General features: G+C 42.3%; 1 protein-coding gene across 1 annotated transcript in view; it reads right to left on the bottom strand.

Moving 5' to 3' along the window:
- Positions 1-20912, bottom strand: part of GTF3C3 (general transcription factor IIIC subunit 3) — a 106611-nt gene extending 85699 nt beyond the window's left edge. The window contains exons 1-5 of the mRNA XM_082263797.1: positions 20780-20912; positions 18031-18145; positions 11391-11572; positions 8400-8523; positions 5021-5212 (exon numbers count right to left, since the gene is read on the bottom strand). Of these exons, the coding sequence (XP_082119923.1) occupies positions 5021-5212; positions 8400-8523; positions 11391-11572; positions 18031-18145; positions 20780-20881 (715 nt within the window). The 5' untranslated portion in view covers positions 20882-20912. The remainder of the gene's footprint in view (positions 1-5020; positions 5213-8399; positions 8524-11390; positions 11573-18030; positions 18146-20779) is intronic.
- Between the last annotated feature and the right edge of the window lie 2847 nt (positions 20913-23759).

The following is a 23759-nucleotide window of genomic DNA, read 5'->3' as shown; positions in this document are numbered from 1 at the left end:
TGTCTTGTCTGGGGTCTGGTCTGGGGTCTGGTCTGGGGTCTGGTCTGGTCTGGGGTCTGGTCTGGGGTCTGATCTGGGGTCTGGTCTGGGGTCAGGTCTGGGGTCTGGTCTGGGGTCAGGTCTGGGGTCTGGTCTAGTCTGGTCTGGTCTGGGGTCTGGTGTGGGGTCTGGTCTGGGGTCTGGTGTGGGGTCTGGTCTGGTCTGGTCTGGGGTCTGGTCTGGGGTCTGGTCTGGTCTGGGGTCTGGTCTGGTCTGGGGTCTGGTCTGGGGTCTGGTCTGGTCTGGGGTCTGGTCTGGGGTCTGGTCTGGGGTCTGGTCTGGGGTCTGGGGTCTAATCTGGTCTGGGGTCTGGTCTGGGGTCTGGTCTGGTCTGGGGTCTGGGGTCTAATCTGGTCTGGGGTCTGGTCTGGTCTGGGGTCTGGTCTGGTCTGGGGTCTGGTCTGGGGTCTGGTCTGGGGTCTGGTCTGGGGTCTGGTCTGGTCTGGGGTCTGGTGTCTTGTCTGGGGTCTGGTCTGGGGTCTGGTCTGGGGTCTGGCCTGGTCTGGGGTCTGGTCTGGGGTCTGATCTGGGGTCTGGTCTGGGGTCAGGTCTGGGGTCTGGTCTGGGGTCAGGTCTGGGGTCTGGTCTAGTCTGGTCTGGTCTGGGGTCTGGTGTGGGGTCTGGTCTGGGGTCTGGTGTGGGGTCTGGTCTGGTCTGGTCTGGGGTCTGGTCTGGGGTCTGGTCTGGGGTCTGGTCTGGGGTCTGGTCTGGGGTCTGGTCTGGTCTGGTCTGGGGTCTGGTCTGGTCTGGGGTCTGGTCTGGGGTCTGGTCTGGGGTCTGGTCTGGGGTCTGGTCTGGGGTCTGGGGTCTAATCTGGTCTGGGGTCTGGTCTGGGGTCTGGTCTGGTCTGGGGTCTGGGGTCTAATCTGGTCTGGGGTCTGGTCTGGTCTGGGGTCTGGTCTGGTGTCTGGTCTGGGGTCTGGTCTGGGGTCTGGTCTGGGGTCTGGTCTGGGGTCTGGTCTGGGGTCTGGTCTGGTCTGGGGTCTGGTCTGGGGTCTGGTCTGTGGTCTGGTCTGGGGTCTGGTCTGGGGTCTGGTCTGGGGTCTGGTCTGGGGTCTGGTCTGGGGTCTAGTCTGGTCTGGGGTCTGGTCTGGGGTCTGGTTTGGAGTCTGGTCTGGGGTCTGGTCTGGGGTCTGTTCTGGGGTCTGGTCTGGGGTCTGGTCTGGTCTGGGGTCTGGTCTGGGGTCTGGGGTCTGATCTGGTCTGGGGTCTGGTCTGGGGTCTGGTCTGGTCTGGGGTCTGGTCTGGTCTGGGGTCTGGTCTGGGGTCTGGTCTGGGGTCTGGTCTGTGGTCTTGTCTGGGGTCTGGTCTGGGGTCTGATCTGGTCTGGGGTCTGGTCTGGGGTCTGGTCTGGTCTGGGGTCTGGTCTGGGGTCTGGTCTGTGGTCTGGTCTGGTCTGGGGTCTGGTCTGGGGTCTGGTCTGGGGTCTGGTCTGGGGTCTGATCTGGTCTGGGGTCTGGGGTCTGGTATGGGGTTTGGTCTGGGGTTTGGTCTGGTGTCCTGTCTGGTCTGGGGTCTGGTCTGGGGTCTGGTCTGGGGTCTGGTCTGGGGTCTGGTCTGGGGTCTGGTCTGGTGTGGGGTCTGGTCTGGGGTCTGGTCTGGGGTCTGGTCTGGGGTCTGGTCTGGGGTCTGGTCTGGGGTCTGGTCTGGGGTCTGGTCTGGTGTGGGGTCTGGTGTGGGGTCTGGTGTGGGGTCTGGTCTGGGGTCTGGTCTGGGGTCTGGTCTGGGGTCTGGTCTGGTCTGGAGTCTGGTCCGGAGTCTGGTCTGGGGTCTGGTCTGGGGTCTGGTCTGGGGTCTGGTCTGGGGTCTGGTCTGGTCTGGGGTCTGGTCTAGGGTCTGGTCTGGGGTCTGGTCTGGGGTCTGGTCTGGGGTCTGGTCTGGTCTGGTCTGGGGTCTGGTCTGGTCTGGGGTCTGGTCTGGGGTCTGGTCTGGGGTCTGGTCTGGTCTGGGGTCTGGTCTGGTCTGGTCTGGGGTCTGGTCTGGGGTCTGGTTTGGGGTCTGGTCTGGTCTGGGGTCTGGTCTGGGGTCTAGTCTGGTCTGGTGTCTGGTCTGGTCTGGGGTCTGGTCTGGGGTCTGGTTTGGAGTCTGGTCTGGGGTCTGGTCTGGGGTCTGGTCTGGTCTGGGGTCTGGGGTCTGATCTGGTCTGGGGTCTGGTCTGGGGTCTGGTCTGTGGTCTGGGGTCTGGTCTGTGGTCTGGGGTCTGGTCTGGGGTCTGGTCTGGTCTGGGGTCTGGTCTGGTCTGGGGTCTGGTCTGGGGTCTGGTCTGGGGTCTGGTCTGGGGTCTGGTCTGGGGTCTGGTCAGGGGTCTGGTCTGGGGTCTGGTCTGGTCTGGGGTCTGGTCTGGTCTGGGGTCTGGTCTGAGGTCTGGTCTGGGGTCTGGTCTGGTCTGGGGTCTGGTCTGGGGTCTGGTCTGGTCTGGGGTCTGGTCTGGGGTCTGGTCTGGGGTCTGGTCTGGGGTCTGGTCTGGGGTCTGGTCTGGTCTGGGGTCTGGTCTAGGGTCTGGTCTGGGGTCTGGTCTAGGGTCTGGTCTGGGGTCTGGTCTGGGGTCTGGTCTGGGGTCTGGTCTGGTCTGGTCTGGGGTCTGGTCTGGGGTCTGGTCTGGTCTGGGGTCTGGTCTGGGGTCTGGTTTGGAGTCTGGTCTGGGGTCTGGTCTGGGGTCTGGTCTGGGGTCTGGGGTCTGATCTGGTCTGGGGTCTGGTCTGGTCTAGGGTCTGGTCTGTGGTCTGGGGTCTGGTCTGGGGTCTGGTCTGGTCTGGTCTGGGGTCTGGTCTGGGGTCTGGTCTGGTCTGGGGTCTGGTCTGGGGTCTGGTCTGGTCTGGGGTCTGGTCTGGTCTGGGGTCTGGTCTGGTCTGGGGTCTGGTCTGGTCTGGGGTCTGGTCTGGGGTCTGGTCTGGGGTCTGGTCTGGTCTGGGGTCTGGTCTGGGGTCTGGTCTGGGGTCTGGTCTGGGGTCTGGTCTGGGGTCTGGTCTGGGGTCTGGTCTGGGGTCTGGTCTAGGGTCTGGTCTGGGGTCTGGTCTGGGGTCTGGTCTGGGGTCTGGTCTAGGGTCTGGTCTGGTCTGGGGTCTGGTCTAGGGTCTGGTCTGGTCTGGGGTCTGGTCTGGGGTCTGGTCTGGTCTGGGGTCTGGTCTAGGGTCTGGTCTGGTCTGGGGTCTGGTCTGGGGTCTGGTCTGGGGTCTGGTCTAGGGTCTGGTCTGGGGTCTGGTCTGGTCTGTCTATCTATCTATCTTCCAATGGTTGACACTGTACACATATCAGAGATAAAAAGGGGGCCCGGGTGCACAGCAAACACAGTAGTACATATAATACAAAAGAGATTGCGGCACTCACAGATTTTGGAAGGTGAACGCACAGTGATTTTATTTCGACAAAGCACAGAAGTCCTGAGGAAGACAAGCTTTTGCCTTCTCAAAAAAAAAACAAATATTTACTGTGCGTTAACCTTTTAAGACCCGTGAGTGCCGCAATCTGTTTTGGATTATATATGATATATTATACATATATTTATTTATATTAGATAACGCAAATGATCTAAATCATCATAATAATATATATATATAAATAAATATGGAAAGGTGCAGCGCTTATATATATAATAAAACATGTGAATCAATATATATATATATATATATATATATTATATATATATAAAATAAAATATATGTAATAAATAAATATTAATAAGAAGATAATAAAGCAATGAAGATGAGAAAAGTACCCCTACTCTTAAAAGTCAGTGTAAACTGCTCTTGCTAGCAGCATTATTTAGGAAGAATAAGTTTCCATTCCATTCATTTTCAATTGAGGGCTTCTATTTATTTGAACAGTTCTCTGATACGTTCTTTGTAAGCCTAGCTACAAGGTTGGACGGGGCACCCCGCCTCCCCACCCTCTACGGCTGTCTGAAAACGTAGCTCTAGCAAAGAGATGGCTGCTTTTCTTGGCTCCAATCACTTGCCTGAGACCAGCATTGGCATAAGGAATGCTGCTCCCCGCATTCCTCCTGCTGCCGCTTGTCTTGGCACGGACTATTAATGCAGCCGTGTCCCCTTGCTACCTACGTGGTTGGATGGTTGGGGTTGGCAGTGCCATCCTCCACAGCCATTCGAAAATGTAGCAAGATGGCTGCTCGTCTCAGCTCCAAGCACTTGCCTGAGACAAGCATAAGTCAAGGAAATTACATAGTTACATAGAAATGCTGACATGACCCCCGGGGGGCCCCTTGTATTCCTCTTGACAACCCTTGTCTTGGGCACTGGTTATTGATGCAGCTGTCCCCATGCAAGCTATCTTGTTGGATGGCCGGGGTGGGGATGGCTGGGGTTGGGTATGCTCCCCCCCCCCCCACCATCCATGGGCATCCAAAAATGCAGTTAGGAATGAGATGGCTGTTTGTCTTGGCATCAGCATGAGAAATGCTGATATGCATTCGCTGACACCCCCCCCCCCCCTCTTGCCACCACTTATCTTGGGCACCGACTCTTAATGCAGTCAATCCCTTACTACAAATGTGGTCAGACGGCCCAGGGATGAGGGATTGGGGGGGTTGGGGTGTTTTCGTTGGTTGGGGTTGGGCATGTTGCCCTTCACTCTTCACAGCCATACGAAAATGTAGTTAGAAAGGAGATGGTAGCTTGTCCCGGCTCCAAGCCGTTGCCTGAGACGAGCGGTAGCATAAGGAATGCTGGCATGCATGTTCAGACATGCCCCCCCTCTGCATTCCTCTTGCCACCACTTGACTTGGGCAGTGGCCCCCTTGCTTCCCTATAAGCAGCATGGAGAGGGGGCGTTAGGGTTGGGTGCTATTTGGGTGTCCAAGTTCATAACTAGCCTTACGAAGAACGAAGGAACATGGAATGAAGTACTACATGAAGTGTTCTACCCAGGAGGAAAGAACACTGAAAAAAATGGAAGAATTCTTCTTTAACGTCAAACATAAAATAACAAGGACAAGACGGAATCAATGCCGCCATTATTATTTTACCTTTGGAGTAGCAAAATATGGCTTGCTTGATGTTATCCTGTTCCAAGGACATCTCAGCCAGTCTCACCCACTCTTCCGTATCACTGGGGTTCAGATGGGCAGCGATCAGCTCAAACTGCAGAGACTTCTCCATGTCCCCCTGGTCTTCATAGATCATGGCCAGAGTAGAGAAAGGCTCATAGGCCAGAGGAGCTGGAATGAAAAGCAGAAATGTTGACACGCAAGACCAAAAAAACACATCATTGACAATTTATTGGGTCTTCAAGAGTGGGCACTGTCTAGCCAGTTCCATGGTTCAGGTGTCACAGTCATTTAACGTATGCCTGGAAGGAACCTGCTCATAGAGATAGGTCGTAGGGTACAATGACAGATTTATTCATAAAAATTGGATTGTCCAACAAGAGTGCTGTGACGTTCTCCTCTCCTGCATTCCAGCACTGGGTCTCCTCTCCGGCGTGTGGCCTCTTTCAAGTATCACTTGGAGCACCATTGTAGACATTTATGGGGGCAGAACTTCTAATTGGTGCCGGCTATAAAATGTGAAACAGTGTGTGCCTTGATGTTCGAGTAATGCAACACTACACCTAAGCTGGGCCCCCTGCAGCAGTATCTCCAGTGTCGCCTTGTGACTGCAGACCACCTGGATTATCCAGTGTCACCCCATTACCTCTGTGACTTCAGAGCACCCTGATCATCCAGTGTCACCCCATTACCTCTGTGACTCCAGAGCACCCTGATCATCCAGTGTCACCCCATTACCTCTGTGACTCCAGAGCACCCTGATAATCCAGTGTCACCCCCATTACCTCTGTGACTCTAGAGCACCCCGAGAATCCAGTGCCACCTGTGACTCCAGAGCACCCTAGGCATCCAGTGTCACCCCATTACCTCTGTGACTCCAGAGCACCCTGAGAATCCAGTGTCACCCCATTACCTCTGTGACTCCAGAGCACCCTGAGAATCCAGTGTCACCCCATTACCTCTGTGACTCCAAAGCACCCTGATCATCCAGTGTCACCCCATTACCTCTGTGACTCCAGAGCACCCTGATCATCCAGTGTCATCCCATTACCCCTGTAAATCTAGGAGCACCCTGATCATCCAGTGTCACCCCATTACCTCTGTGACTCCAGAGCACCCTGAGAATCCAGTGACTCCAGAGCACCTTAATCATCCAGTGTCACCCCATTACCCCTGAGACTCAAGAGCACCCTGATCATCCAGTGCCACCTGTAACTCCAGAGCACCCTGAGCATCCAGTGTCACCTCTAAATCCAGAGCACCCTGAGCATCCAGTGTCACCCCATTACCCCTGTGAATCTAGAGCACCCTGAGCATCCAGTGTCACCTCTAACTCCAGAGCACCCTGAGCATCCAGTGTCACCCCATTACCCCTGTGAATCTAGAGCACCCTGAGCATCCAGTGTCACCCCATTACCCCTGTGAATCTAGAGCACCCTGAGCATCCAGTGTCACCCCATTACCCCTGTGAATCTAGAGCACCCTGAGCATCCAGTGTCACCTCTAACTCCAGAGCACCCTGAGCATCCAGTGTCACCCCATTACCCCTGTGAATCTAGAGCACCCTGAGCATCCAGTGTCACCCCATTACCCCTGTGAATCTAGAGCACCCTGATCATCCAGTGTCACCCCATTACCTCTGTGAAACTAGAGCACCCTGAGAATCCAGTGCCACCTGTAACTCCAGAGCACCCTGAGCATCCAGTGTCACCCCATTACCCCTGTGAATCTAGAGCACCCTGATCATCAAGTGTCACCCCATTACCCCTGTGAAACTAGAGCACCCTGAGAATCCAGTGCCACCTCTAACTCCAGAGCACCCTGAGCATCCAGTGTCACCCCATTACCCCTGTGAATCTAGAGCACCCTGATCATCAAGTGTCACCCCATTACCCCTGTGAATCTAGAGCACCCTGATCATCCAGTGTCACCCCATTACCCCTGTGAATCTAGGAGCACCCTGATCATCCAGTGTCACCTGTAACTCCAGAGCACTCCAAAGAATCCAGTGTCACCACATGACCCCTGTGACTCCAGAGCACCCTGATCATCCAGTGTTACCCCATTACCCCAGGGGACTCCAGTGCTCCCTGATTATCCAGTGTCACCTGTGATTCCAGAGCACCCAGAGCATATAATGTCACCCCATTACCCCTGCGACTCCAAAGCACCCTGTGCATTCTGTGTCACTCTGTGACTCCAGTGCACCCTGAGCATGCAATGACCCCTGGCATTCCAACACACCCTGAACATTTTGTGTCACTCTGTGAATCCTGTGACTTAGAGCACCCTGAGCATCAAGTGTCACCCCATTACCCCTGTGAATCTAGGAGCACCCTGATCATCCAGTGTCACCTGTAACTCCAGAGCACTCCAAAGAATCCAGTGTCACCACATGACCCCTGTGACTCCAGAGCACCCTGATCATCCAGTGTTACCCCATTACCCCAGGGGACTCCAGTGCTCCCTGATTATCCAGTGTCACCTGTGATTCCAGAGCACCCAGAGCATATAATGTCACCCCATTACCCCTGCGACTCCAAAGCACCCTGTGCATTCTGTGTCACTCTGTGACTCCAGTGCACCCTGAGCATGCAATGACCCCTGGCATTCCAACACACCCTGAACATTTTGTGTCACTCTGTGAATCCTGTGACTTAGAGCACCCTGAGCATCTAGTGTTCCCCATGACCCCTTAGCATCTTGTGTCACTTAGTGACCCATGTGACTCTAGTGTGCCCGTGTCCCCTTAGTGCGCTCTGTGTTATACTGTTATAGAGCAGTAGATGTACAAAGATGTAGTAACTATAAGGTTGTGCAAAGTAACAACCTATACACGTGTACAAAAACGAGTTCTTGTAGCTCCTTATATCAGAACGTGTAGGATGATGTACAGGTATGTGACGTGGGATGGACTGTCAATAGCCACCAGAAGGCACCATCCTGGGGTGTCACGGATTTTTATTTTCAGTATATATGAGTGTTGTGGTGGTATGGGTGGTCAGCAAAGTGTGTTGCTTGTGCAATCAGAAGGGACAGTAAAGAAAGGGTCTGTCATATTTGCATCCATTGGATTCAGTTTTTAGTAGATCTTTGTATCTGGTGGACCCCATGAAGGCTCTCCTAGGCATGCCGGTTGTTTTTTTTTTTTCCTCTGACAACATAATGCACTTTCTATAAAAAAAACATTTCAACATTTGATCCTCGATGCAATCAGTACAACCTCAAAAAAACACACCACAAAAAGTTCCTTAAGCTCTTTTACACAATTATGTGGTTTATCCGTCTTTCCTCCTTACAGCTACCGAAACAAAGATTTACATTGAAGCTGTTAGACCTAAATACCGAGAGTGCATACCTTGTCTAATGATTTCCATACACATCATAATGGCTTCTTCCCGCTCTCCCCGAGCAAAGCGGATGTTGGCCTCTCCCATGAGGCCCCTGAGGGCTCTCGGCAGTTTGCTACGTGGCCTCTTAGCCTAAAGCAAAAGAAGTAAAAAGGTAAAATGCCGTTAAAATGAACAAATGCATCGATGTTTCACGCAGACATCATCAGCAGCCAGATTAAAGCCCAACTTTGAGATTTTTGTAAAAAAATATTCTTGCAGTTGGGGCTCCCCTGCACTATAAGAAATACACCTTATGTATCCAACCAATGGCGACTAAATCAGAATGAGATATTCAAAAAGGGAGAACCACACAGAGGATGTAGTCCAGGCACAATTTAATATTAGCAGTAGCCATAAAACAGCCAATACATTTAATGGGTTTAACGAGGCACCTTCATCAGGGCTTTAGGGCTTGGCTCTACAGGGCTTTGGGGCTTGGCTCTACAGGGCTTTGGCTCTACAGGGCTTTGGGGCTTTGGCTCTACAGGGCTTTGGGGCTTTGGCTCTACAGGGCTTTGGCTCTACAGGGCTTTGGGGCTTTGGCTCTACAGGGCTTTGGCTCTACAGGGCTTTGGGGCTTTGGCTCTACAGGGCTTTGGGGCTTTGGCTCTACAGGGCTTTGGGGCTTTGGCTCTACAGGGCTTTGGGGCTTTGGCTCTACAGGGCTTTGGGGCTTTGGCTCTACAGGGCTTTGGGACTTGGCTCCACAGGCCTTTGGGACTTGGCTCCACAGGCCTTTGGGGCTTGGCTCCACAGGCCTTTGGGGCTTGGCTCCACAGGCCTTTGGGGCTTGGCTCCACAGGCCTTTGGGGCTTGGCTCCACAGGGCTTTGGGGCTTGGCTCCACAGGGCTTTGGGGCTTGGCTCCACAGGGCTTTGGGGCTTGGCTCCACAGGGCTTTGGGGCTTGGCTCCACAGGGCTTTGGGGCTTGGCTCCACAGGGCTTTGGCTCCACAGGGCTTTGGGGCTTGGCTCCACAGGGCTTTGGGGCTTGGCTCCACAGGGCTTTGGGGCTTGGCTCCACAGGGCTTTGGGGCTTGGCTCCACAGGGCTTTGGGGCTTGGCTCCACAGGACTTTGGGACTTGGCTCTACAGGGCTTTGGGACTTGGCTCTACAGGGCTTTGGGGCTTGGCTCTACAGGGCTTTGGGGCTTGGCTCTACAGGGCTTTGGGGCTTGGCTCTACAGGGCTTTGGGGCTTGGCTCTACAGGGCTTTGGGGCTTGGCTCTACAGGGCTTTGGGGCTTGGCTCTACAGGGATTTAGGACTTGGCTCTACAGGGCTTTGGGACTTGGCTCTACAGGGCTTTGGGACTTGGCTCTACAGGGCTTTGGGACTTGGCTCTACAGGGCTTTGGGACTTGGCTCTACAGGGCTTTGGGACTTGGCTCTACAGGGCTTTGGGACTTGGCTCTACAGGGCTTTGGGACTTGGCTCTACAGGGCTTTGGGACTTGGCTCTACAGGGCTTTGGGACTTGGCTCTACAGGGCTTTGGGACTTGGCTCTACAGGGCTTTGGGACTTGGCTCTACAGGGCTTTGGGACTTGGCTCTACAGGGCTTTAGGACTTGCAATGAGGAGGGATGGTAAAGAAAGTCGTATTTGCGTCCATCGGATTTAGTTATCAGTAGATCTTTGCATCTGGCGGACCCAATGAAGGCTCTCCTAGGTTGATAACGCCCTTTTGAGATGCTTCGGAGATCCTTCAGAATTCAGGCAGATGTATTTGACCTGCAGATGACCTCCTTCTGACCTGCTTTATACATAGATTTGTACCCATCTGACGTGATTAAAAGCCCATTGACACAGGCCCTTATAAGGTTGAACCCAACTTAACAGCAGTAGCCATAAAATTGTCAATACATTTCATGGGTTCTAAGAGGCCCCTTTAGGCTTTAGGACTTGTGTTGACGGGCTTTTAGGACTTGCAATGAGGAGGGATGGTAAAGAAAGTTGTATTTGCGTCCATCAGATTCAGTTATCAGTAGATCTTTGCATCTGGCGGACCCAAGGAAGGCTCTCCTAGGCATGCCGGTTTGTTTTTTTTTTCCTCTGACAATATAATGAACTTTCTATTAAAACATTTCAGCATTTGATCCTCGATGCAATCAGTAAAACCTCAAAAACACACCACAAAATGTTCCTTAAGCTCTTTTACACAATTATGTGGTTTATCCATCTTTCCTCCTTACAGCTACCGAAACTAAGACTTACACTGAAGTTGTCAGACCTAAATAACGAGAGTGCATATTTGTGTTGAAGGGCTTTAGGCAGGGAATACACATCTGACATGTATGTGTGTGTTGGACCGGCAAAAAGGGGAGGATGGAGGCTAGTATTTTTTTCAGGTGTATGTTGGCCCGGCGACAAGGGGAGGATTGAGGCCGGTATTTTTTCCAGGTGTGTGTAAAAAAAAAAAAAGCCCATTGACAAAGGTTTAACCCAATTTAATAATTTTTGAAGGGCTTTAGAACCAAAATTGATGGCATTTGACGTGCACATGACCTCCTTCTGACCTGCTTCATTCCTACAGACTTGTGTAGGAATATAATACTTATCTGACATAATTAAAAGCCCATTGACACAGGACCTTACAAAGTTGAACCTGAAGGTCTGGACAATAGACATTTTGTATCTTGAGCAAGCAACTTGGGCAGAAGTCTAAAATGTATTCCAGTCCCATTTTAAACACCTCCTTACAGGCCGTTACAGTAAGACTACGGATAGGTCGAATGGTATTCTAAGTGGTCATTCTGACCTTCAGCATACTATATGTTAAAATCTGTCTGTGCAATTGACTTTAGATTTACCAAAACTATGTAATATGAGGACCTATCTCATAGAACCAATCAATTTCCATAAATAGGCACTTGCACTACATCTTTTTGGTAGATTTAGGCCAGGTTCACATAGGTGTGGCCGTGGTTCCCCATCACTGATCTATTGGATGCACAGATTACCTTCATCATCTTCTTGTTTTCTCTGTCCAGTTGCATTTCCAGAGCAAAGACATCGCCAGGCGAGAGTTGCTCAGAATGATCTTCTCCTTCATCCTCGTCATCCTCCTCCTCTCTGTCATCTTCTCCCAGCATTGACGCGAACGCACGCTGAACAGACTTGCTGACGCCATCAGAGGTTTCTTCTGCAACACAAACATGTATGTGTTTATGTTTTTTTGTTTTTTTTAATTGTTAATAATTAAATTGTAATTGCGCAATTTTTTTTTGGGTTACATTTGTTTAAATAAATACAAATATAACTAATTTAATGGAAAAAAAATCATAATTGTATTATAATAATTATCAAACAGTTATAATTTTTATTTATTATTATATAAATGTAATATAATTAAATTCATATGTAAACAAACTGTTTATTGTTTTAATTATGATTATATTCATATTATATTATTTAGAATTATTTATCGTTATCATATGAATGTATTATAAATTATTATTAAATTCATATGTAAACACACTGTTTATTGTTTTAATTATGATTATATTCATATTATATTATTTAGAATTATTTATTGTTATCATATGAATGTATTATAAATTATTATTAAATTCATATGTAAACAAACTGTTTATTGTTTTAATTATGTTTATATTCGCATTATATTATTTATTCATCATTATCATATAAATGTATTATAAATTATTATTAAATATATATGTAAGCAAATTTATTGCTATTTATGTAATCAAATTATAAATAATTTTTTATTTTTTTATCATATTCTATTCATTTTTTATATTCACATTATTTATCATTATCATATACATGTATTGTAAATGGTTATTAAATATATATGTAAGCAAATAATTTATTGCTATTTATGTAATAAAATTATACATTTTTTTCTTTTTTTATCATATTATATTCATTTATTATATTCACATTATATTATCATTATCATATAAATGTATTGTAAATTATTATTAATTATATATGTAAGCAAATTTATTGCTATTTATGTAATCAAATTATAAATATTTTTTTATCATATTATATTCCTTTTTTATATAATCGCATTATATTATTTATCATTATCATATAAATGTATTATAAATCATTATTAAATATATATGTAAGCAAATGTATTGCTATTTATGTAATCAAATTATAAATATTGTTTTATTTTTTATTGTATTATATTCATTTTTCATTTTTTATATTCGCATTATATTATTTATCATTATCATATAAATGTATTATAAATTATTATTATTAAATATATATGTAAGCAAATTGCTATTTATGTAATCAAATTATAAATATTTTTTTATCATATTATATTCATTTTTTATCTTTGCATTATATTATTTATTCATCGTTATCATATAAATGTATTATAATTTATTATTAAATATATATGTAAGCAAATTTATTGTTATTTATGTAATCAAATTATAAATATTTTTTTATTTTTTATCGTATTATATTTATTTTTTGTATTCGCATTATATTATTTATCATTATCATATAAATGTATCATAAATTATTATTAAATATATATGTAAGCAAATTTATTGCTATTTATGTAATCAAATTATAAATATTTTTTTATTTTTTATCATATTATATTCATTTTTTGTATTCGCATTATATTATTTATCATTATCATATAAATGTATCATAAATTATTATTAAATAGATATGTAAGCAAATTAATTGCTATTTATGTAATCAAATTATAAATATTTTTTTCTTTTTTTATCATATTATATTCATTTTTTATATTCGCATTATATTCATTATTTATCATTATCATATAAATGTATTATAAATTATTATTAAATATATATGTAAACAAATTTATTGCTATTTATGTAATCAAATTATAAATATTTTTTTATCATATTATATTCATTTTTTATATTTGCATTATATTAATTATTTATCATTATCATATAAATGTATTTATAAATTATTATTAAATAGATATGTAAGCAAATGTATTGCTATTTATGTAATCAAATTATAAATAATTTTTTATTTTTTTTTATCATATTATATTCATTTCTATATTCGCATTATATTATTTATTCATCATTATCATATAAATGTATTATAAATTATTATTAAATATATATGTAAGCAAATTTATTGCTATGTATGTAATCTAATTATAAATATTTTTTTCTTTTTTTATTATATTATATTCATTTTTTATATTCGCATTATATTAATTATTTATCATTATCATATAAATGTATTTATAAATTATTATTAAATAGATATGTAAGCAAATGTATTGCTATTTATGTAATCAAATTATAAATAATTTTTTATTTTTTTTATCATATTATATTCATTTCTATATTCGCATTATATTATTTATTCATCATTATCATATAAATGTATTATAAATTATTATTAAATATATATGTAAGCAAATTTATTGCTATGTATGTAATCAAATTATAAATATTTTTTTCTTTTTTTATCATATTATATTCATTTTTTATATTCGCATTATATTATTTATCATTATCATATAAATGTATTATAAATTATTATTAAATATATATGTAAACAAATTTATTGCTATTTATGTAATCAAATTATAAATATTTTTTTATCATATTATATTCATTTTTTATATTTGCATTATATTAATTATTTATCATTATCATATAAATGTATTTATAAATTATTATTAAATAGATATGTAAGCAAATGTATTGCTATTTATGTAATCAAATTATAAATAATTTTTTATTTTTTTTTATCATATTATATTCATTTCTATATTCGCATTATATTATTTATTCATCATTATCATATAAATGTATTATAAATTATTATTAAATATATATGTAAGCAAATTTATTGCTATGTATGTAATCTAATTATAAATATTTTTTTCTTTTTTTATCATATTATATTCATTTTTTATATTCGCATTATATTAATTATTTATCATTATCATATAAATGTATTTATAAATTATTATTAAATAGATATGTAAGCAAATGTATTGCTATTTATGTAATCAAATTATAAATAATTTTTTATTTTTTTTATCATATTATATTCATTTCTATATTCGCATTATATTATTTATTCATCATTATCATATAAATGTATTATAAATTATTATTAAATATATATGTAAGCAAATTTATTGCTATGTATGTAATCAAATTATAAATATTTTTTTCTTTTTTTATCATATTATATTCATTTTTTATATTCGCATTATATTATTTATCATTATCATATAAATGTATTATAAATTATTATTAAATATATATATATATATATATATATATATAAGCAAATTAATTGCTACTTATGTAATCAAATTATAAATATTTTTTTTATCATATTATATTCATTTTTTATCTTTGCATTATATTATTTGTTCATCGTTATCATATAAATGTATTATAATTTATTATTAAATATATATGTAAGCAAATTTATTGCTACTTATGTAATCAAATTATAAATATTTTTTTATTTTTTATCGTATTATATTTATTTTTTGTATTCGCATTATATTATTTATCATTATCATATAAATGTATCATAAATTATTATTAAATATATATGTAAGCAAATTTATTGCTATTTATGTAATCAAATTATAAATATTGTTTTATTTTTTATTGTATTATATTCATTTTTTATATTCGCATTATATTATTTATCATTATCATATAAATGTATTATAAATTATTATTAAATATATACGGTGTGCAAGCAAATTAATTGCTATTTATGTAATCAAATTATAAATATTTTTTTCTTTTTTTATCATATTATATTCATTTTTTATATTTGCATTATATTATTTATCATTATCATATAAATGTATCATAAATTATTATTAAATAGATATGTAAGCAAATTTATTGCTATGTATGTAATCAAATTATAAATATTTTTTTCTTTTTTTATCATATTATATTCATTTTTTATATTTGCATTATATTATTTATCATTATCATATAAATGTATGATAAATTATTATTAAATAGATATGTAAGCAAATTTATTGCTATTTATGTAATCAAATTATAAAAATTTTTTTATCATATTATATTCATTTTTTATATTCGCATTATATTATTTATCATTATCATATAAATGTATCATAAAATATTATTAAATAGATATGTAATCAAATTATAAATATTGTTTTCTTTTTTTATCATATTATATTCATTTTTTATATTTGCATTATAATAATTATTTATCATTATCATATAAATGTATCATAAATTATTATTAAATATATATGTAAGCAAATTTGTTGCTATTAATGTAATCAAATAATCAATATTTTTTTATCATATTATATTCATTTTTTATATTCGCATTATATTAATTATTTATCATTATCATATAAATGTATCATAAATTATTATTAAATATATATGTAAGCAAATTTGTTGCTATTAATGTAATCAAATAATCAATATTTTTTTATCATATTATATTCATTTTTTATATTCGCATTATATTATTTATTCATCATTATCATATAAAATGTATTATAAATTATTATTAAATATATATGTAAGCAAATTTATTGCTATTTATGTAATCAAATTATAAATAATTTTTTATTTTTTATCATATTATATTTGTTTTTTATATTCACATTATATTATTTATCATTATCATATACATGTATTATAAATTGTTTTTAAATATATATGTAAGCAAATAATTTATTGCTATTTATGTAATAAAATTATACATTTTTTTCTTTTTTATCATATTATATTCATTTTTTATATTCACATTATATTATCATTATCATATAAATGTATTATAAATTATTATTAAATATATATGTAAGCAAATTTATTGCTATTTATGTAATCAAATTATAAATATTTTTTTTATCATATTATATTCCTTTTCTATATTCGCATTATATTATTTATCATTATGATATAAATGTATTATAAATTATTATTAAATATATATGTAAGCAAATTTATTGCTATTTATGTAATCAAACAATAAATAATTTTTTATTATATTATATTTTTTCTATATTTGCATTATATTATTTATCATTATCATATAAATGTATTATAATTTATTATTAAATATATATGTAAGCAAATTTATTGATATTTATGTAATCAAATTATAAATATTTTTTTATTTTTTATCGTATTATATTCATTTTTTGTATTCGCATTATATTATTTATCATTATCATATAAATGTATCATAAATTATTATTAAATAGATATGTAAGCAAATTAATTGCTATTTATGTAATCAAATTATAAATATTTTTTTCTTTTTTTATCATATTATATAAATTTTTTATATTTGCATTATATTATTTATTCATCATTATCATATAAATGTATTATAAATTATTATTAAATATATATGTAAGCAAATTTATTGCCATTTATGTAATCAAATTATAAATAATTTATTTTTTTATCATATTATATTCATTTTCTATATTTGCATTATATTATTTATCATTATCATATAAATGTATTATAAATTATTATTAAATATATATGTAAACACATTTATTGCTATTTATGTAATCAAATTATAAATATTTTTTTATCGTATTATATTCATTTTTTATATTTGCATTATATTAATTATTCATCATTATCATACACATGTATTATAAATTATTATTAAATATATATGTAAGCAAATTTGTTGCTATTTATGTAATTAAACAATCAATATTTTTTTATCAGATTATATTCATTTTTTATATTCGCATTATATTATTTATCATTATCATATAAATGGTATCATAAATTATTATTAAATATATATGTAAGCAAATTTATTGCTATTTATGTAATCAAATTATCAATATTTTTTTTATTTTTTTATCATATTATATTTATTTTTTATATTCGCATTATATTAATTATTTATCATTATCATATAAATGTATTATAAATTATTATTAAATATATATGTAAGCAAATTTGTTGCTATTTATGTAATCAAATTATCAATATTTTTTTCTTTTTTTTATCATATTATAATCATTATATTAATTATTTATCATTATCATATAAAATGTATTATAAATTATTATTAAATATATATATATATATATATATATATATATAAGCAAATTTATTGCTATTTATATAACCAAATTATAAATATTTTTTTAATTTTTTTATCATATTATATTCATTTTTTATATTCGCATTATATTATTTATCATTATCATATAAATGTATTATAAATTATTATTAAATATATATGTAAGCAAATTAATTGCTATTTATGTAATCAAATTATAAATATTTTTTTTATTTTTTTATCATATTATATTCATTTTTTATATTCGCATTATATTAATTATTTATCATTATCATACAAATGTATTATAAATTATTAAATATATATAATAATATATATTATATACATATTATATATGTAAGCAAATTTATTGCTATTTATGTAATAAAATTATAAATATTTTTTTTTATCATATTATATTCATTTTTTATACTTGCATTATATTAATTATTTATCATTATATAAATGTATTATAAATTATGTATATTTTTTATTAATGATAAGGAAGGAAATTATTTATTATCGGCTGTAAGTGAACATTATACAGACCTGTATCCTCAGTGCCCGGCGTATTCTCTGGGCACAGCGGCTGCGATGTGGACGGCACGCTGGGATCCTCAGCCTCACATTCTCCTCGCTCTGCGTCGTCCTCCTTCGACTCGCCCTGATCCTGGCACAATGACATTCGTTTTATTATATTTAATGCTGGAGTTTAATCTGCTCATATTTCGCCTTCCCTGGTTAGCATCCCCTCCCCCCTTCATCAACATACCGATCAAATATTTAAATCAAACCTTATATTAGATTATCACTGGGTCTCTGTGCTTCTCTACGCATTGCAGGCAGATCATGGCTGGTGGGAGGGGCCTGCTTCCTGAAAACATCCCTGCACCCTGCCTCAGTCCTGATGCAAGCAGTGGGAGGAGTTATGCAAATATCAAAATGCCAGGAAGGAGTGAGTGTTCCTAGGTGGAGCTGCATTGTAATGGTGAGCCTCCATGATTGGAAGAACTCAGAGCCAATTAATGTAAGGGGTGGGGCCAGGGACAGTCAGGCTGGGGAGGGAAGCGTTAGATGATGCCGGACGTCCTCCACCCAGGAAATGAGGCGGAGTCTAGCTGACTTGCTGCAGCTTCTGATGCACATGGTGAGAAGCTCGCAGTGTGCGGTGAAATCAGAGGAAGTCGGATCAGTCCAGGAGAGGAGGCGGTACTAATGTGAGGTCTCAGGCACACGCGGTGTTTTATTCTACAGCCTTCAGCGTTTGTTTGGCAAAAAAAAACCTCCGCCAGCGCCTTCCATAGCGGCGATTCAGCAGAAAAAAACGCTGACAGCTCCTAAACTCTACTGAACTTTGTTATTTTACATTCGCATGCAGCCTGTTACCTAGGGGGGTGCAGCCTGTTACCTGGTGGGGGGGTGCAGCCTGTTATCTAGGGGGGTGCAGCTTGTTACCTGGTGGGGGTGCAGCTTGTTACCTGGTGGGGGGGGGGGTGCAGCCTGTTACCTAGGGGGGTGCAGCTTGTTACCTGGTGGGGGGGGGTGCAGCCTGTTACCTAGGGGGGTGCAGCCTGTTACCTGGTGGGGGGTGCAGCCTGTTACCTAGGGGGGTGCAGCTTGTTACCTGGTGGGGGGGGGGGGTGCAGCCTGTTACCTAGGGGAGTGCAGCTTGTTACCTGGTGGGGGGGGGGTGCAGCCTGTTACCTAGGGGGGTGCAGCTTGTTACCTGGTGGGGGGTGCAGCCTGTTACCTAGGGGGGTGCAGCCTGTTACCTGGTGGGGGGGTGCAGCCTGTTATCTAGGGGGGTGCAGCTTGTTACCTGGTGGGGGTGCAGCTTGTTACCTGGTGGGGGGGGGGGTGCAGCCTGTTACCTAGGGGGGTGCAGCTTGTTACCTGGTGGGGGGGGGTGCAGCCTGTTACCTAGGGGGGTGCAGCCTGTTACCTGGTGGGGGGTGCAGCCTGTTACCTAGGGGGGTGCAGCTTGTTACCTGGTGGGGGGGGGGGGTGCAGCCTGTTACCTAGGGGAGTGCAGCTTGTTACCTGGTGGGGGGGTGCAGCTTGTTACCTGGTGGGGAGGGTGCAGCTTGTTACCTGGTGGAGGGGTGCAGCCTGTTACCTAGGGGGGTGCAGCCTGTTACCTGGTGGGGGGGTGCAGCCTGTTACCTAGGGGGGGTACAGCCTGTTACCTGGAGGGGGTGCAGCCTGTTACCTGGGGGGGTCGCAGAGTATTACCAGGGGGGGGTCGCAGCGTGTTACCTGGGGGGTCCAGCGTGTTACCTTGTGGGCAGCCTGTTACCTGGGGGGTGCAGCTTGTTACCTGGGGGGGGTGCAGCTTGTTACCTGGGGGGTGCAGCTTGTTACCTGTGGGGGGTGCAGCTTTTTACCAGGGGGGGTGCAGCCTGTTACCTGGGGGGGTGCAGCTTGTTACCTGGGGGGTGCAGCTTGTTACCTGGGGGGGGGGGGTGCAGCTTGTTACTTGGAGGGGTCGCAGCTTGTTACCTGGAGGGGGGGTGCAGTGTGTTACCTGGGGGGGGGGTGCAGCCTGTTACCTGGGGGGGGGGGTGAAGACTTATATCTGGGGGTGGGTTGTGACAGTGTTGCCTGGAGGAGGGATCAGCCTGTCACCTCTGGGGGCTAGGGGGGGTGCAGCCTGTCAACTCTGGGGAGGGTTGTGGGATCAGCCTGTCACCTCTGGGGGGGGGGGGGGGGGTGCACACTGTCACCTTGCGGGTGGGGAGGTGCAGCCAGTCACCTCGGGGGTGGGGAGGTGCAGCCTGTCACCTCTTTGGCCTGGCCCAGCTCTCCCCCCTCCTCTTCCCTGTAGGTAAGGTGCTAGGAGAAGGGGAGCGGGCGTCCTCTGGTGGTGGGAGGGTGGCAGTGCAGGTTGTGCCACCCACCCCCAGCTGAGCAGCCCAGGCCCCCCCAACAGGCCACGGAGCGGCACCAGTCCACGTCCCCCAGAGGTTGAGGACCCCTGCAACAGGAGAGGGTCAGAGACTGTGCAGATGCCGATTTACTAAAACTGGAGAGTGCAAAATCAATCTGGTGCAGCTGTGCGTGGCAGCCAATCAGCTTCCACCTTCAGATTCTTCAGCTTAGCTTTGACAATAAAACCTGTAAGCTGATTGGCTGACATGCACAGCTGCACCAGATTTTGCACTCCCCAGTTTTAGTAAATCCCCCCCCCCCCTCTATAAATCAATGTGCTCGCTGCTTCTTGCTGCAGGCCGAGAGTCAAAGTACGAGCCCCAAAGGGCAGCAAGTTGGACGCCTGGAGGGCCGGCTGTTCTTTCTGTACCTTCCTCTCATTGGCTTGTCGCTCCTCCCGGCGTTTCTCGAATTCCTCGAATGAGATCTTCCCCTCCAGGTAATCGATGAGCTCCGGGCTGAATCCGGACATTGTCAGAGGGGAGAAGGGAACGTCCTCCGAACATCAGGATCTCTGCAAGAAAAAAAAGAGCGATCCGAATTCTAACCACACACAACCCGATCGTTTCATGTCCGGATCCGCACCACCACAGCACACAATTTATTTATTTGATTTCCTATGATAGTCAGCGCCATCTAGTGGCCATAAGATATTTTCCTGTAGTTCCTCGGGGCAATACCATATTATAACCACTAGATGGAGCCGACAATCATAGGAAACCGATGCAAAAATGGGATTTTTGACTTACCGTAAAATCCATTTCTCTGATGTTCATTGATGGACACAGCTCCTGATTCTTCTTAACCATTGGGTTATGCTGCCCCCCTACAGGAGTAGGACAATAGGCCGGAAAAAGCTAGACTACGCCTATGGGCAGTTCCAGGAGGTATACACCCCCTCTCAGCTATAGGCACTGAGTTTTGTTACAAGCAGTATCAGAAGAAAGCCAACTCCACAGAGGGGTGGGAGCTGTGTCCATCAATGAACATCAGAGAAATGGATTTTACGGGAAGACAAAAATCCCATCTTCCCCTAAGTTCATTGACGGACACAGCTCCTGATTCTTCTTAACCATCGGGACGTTCCCAAAGCAATGTCAAACATGAGGGGTGGGAACAGCGATAAAGAAATTCCCAAGGCTAACAAACATGAGGGGTGGGAACCAATGGTGTATTTTGGTTTGGTGCTGCCCTAGGCAAGAATAAAAATGGGCGCCCCCCCCCCCCCCATGTAAATCTGCCTCACTCCTTTTTTAACGGATGTGACTCCCTCCAAAATTGAAGGACTACTAGTCCCAGCATGAACCTCTGAGATCTCACGAGAGGGGGGGTGTGAGGGGGTGGGAGAGGGAGAGAGAGTGGGGATGAGAGAGAGAGGGGCGAGGGAGAGAGAGGGGGAGAGGGAGAGAGAGGTCGGGGATGAAAGAGGGAGGGGGTGAGAGAAAGAGAGAGAGAGAGGGGGGATCAGAGAGTGAGAGGATGAAAGTGGGGATGAGAGAGAGAGGGGGAGATGATGGAGAGAGGGGGGATGAGAGAGAGAGAGAGAGAGAGAGAGGGGGTGAGAGAGAGAGAGAGAGGGGGGATGAGAGAGAGAGAGAGGGGGATGAGAGAGAGAGAGGGGGGATGAGAGAGAGAGCGAGGGTGATGAGAGAGAAAGAGAGAGGGGGTAAGAGAGAGAGGAGGGGAGAGAGAGAGAGAGAGAGAAAGAGTGAGGGGGTGGGAGAGGGAGGTGGGTGAGGGAGAGAGAGAGAGGGGGGATGAGAGAGAGAGGGGGTGAGGGAGAGAGAGGGGTGTGGGTGAGGGAGGGAGGGAGAGAGAGTGGGGATGAGAGAGAGAGGGGGTGAGGGAGAGAGAGGGGGAGAGGGAGAAAGAGGTGGGGGATGACAGAGGGAGGGGGTGAGAGAAAGAGAGAGAGGGGGGGGATCAGAGAGTGAGAGGATGAAAAGGGGGAATGAGAGAGAGAGGGGGAGATGAGAGAGAGAGCGAGAGAGGGGGTGAGAGAGAGAGAGGGGGGATGAGAGAGAGAGGGGGTGAGGGAGAGAGAGGGGGAGAGGGAGAGAGAGGTGGGGGATGAAAGAGGGAGGGGGTGAGAGAAAGAGAGAGAGAGGGGGGATCAGAGAGTGAGAGGATGAAAAGGGGGAATGAGAGAGAGAGGGGGAGATGATAGAGAGAGGGGGGATGAGAGAGCGAGAGAGGGGGGTGAGAGAGAGAGGGGGGATGAGAGAGAGAGGGGGGATGAGAGAGAGAGAGAGAGAGAGAGAGAGAGAAGGGGATGAGAGAGAGAGGGGGGGATGAGGGGGGGGGGGTGAGAGGTGAGGATGAGAGAGAGAGAGAGCGAGAGAGGGGGGGTGAGAGAGGGGGATGAGAGAGAGAGAGAGAGAGAGGGAGTAAGAGAGAGAGGATGGGAGAGAGAGAGAGAGAGGGGGGTGCTGCCCTACCTAATAGTGCTGCCCTAGCCCTGGCCTTGTTGGCCTCGGCCAAATACAGCACTGGTGGGACACAGCGATAAAGAAATTCCCAAGGCTAACCATAGCCAATCAAGTAACATGGAGCTCAACCATTAACAACTGGAGCCCACCTGAAAAAAACAATACACCCTCAAAGAGGACCAGGTCCTCCAACAGCAGCCTGCAAAACCTTGACCCAGAAGAAGCATCTGCAGATGCCAACACATCCACTGTAAAAGTGTGCACCGACGACCAGGTGGCCGCCTTGCAAAGCTACGTCTTTGACGCTGGATGATGGAAAGCCCAGGAGACACTAAGCGCCCTAGTAGAGTGCGCCTTGACAGGGAAAGGAGGAAACTGGCCCTAGATGGAATAGGTCTGAACCACCTGGAAATGGTTGTAAAAGAAGTGGAAAACCCTTTGTAAGGTCCGTCCCTGAGCACAAATAGTGAGTCTGACTTCCTAAAAGACTCCGTAGCTGCCAGGTCCACCCTAATTGCCCAACCACATCCAAGGCAATTTCCGTCAGATGTTTAGGCCTGGGACACAGGGGAGGCCACACAATGTCTTCATTCAAATGACAGTCAGAGACCTCCTTAATGATGGACAGCGGCAAAGCACCACCTTATCCTTGGGAATCACCATAAGGTGAATGACAGGATAACGCCGCCAGTTCCGACACCCTGCACACAGTGCCATCTTAAGAGCCTTATAGGGCCCCGGCAATGCAGTGCACTGGGGCTCTGCCTACACAATCACCCATGAGAATAAAAATGCAAATTATCGATAAGGTGATATCCATTGGTACCTCCAACAAAATCAGTGTATAAACATTAACACAACGTTTGGACAATATAAGGATGTACAGGACTGATATAGGATGGCACACAGAGGATGTACATG

This window comes from Pelophylax lessonae, assembly GCF_965119305.1.
Source record: "Pelophylax lessonae genome assembly, chromosome: 7".
Classification (NCBI taxonomy): Eukaryota; Metazoa; Chordata; class Amphibia; order Anura; family Ranidae; genus Pelophylax; species Pelophylax lessonae.
This window is presented reverse-complemented; position numbering and strand designations above follow the sequence as displayed.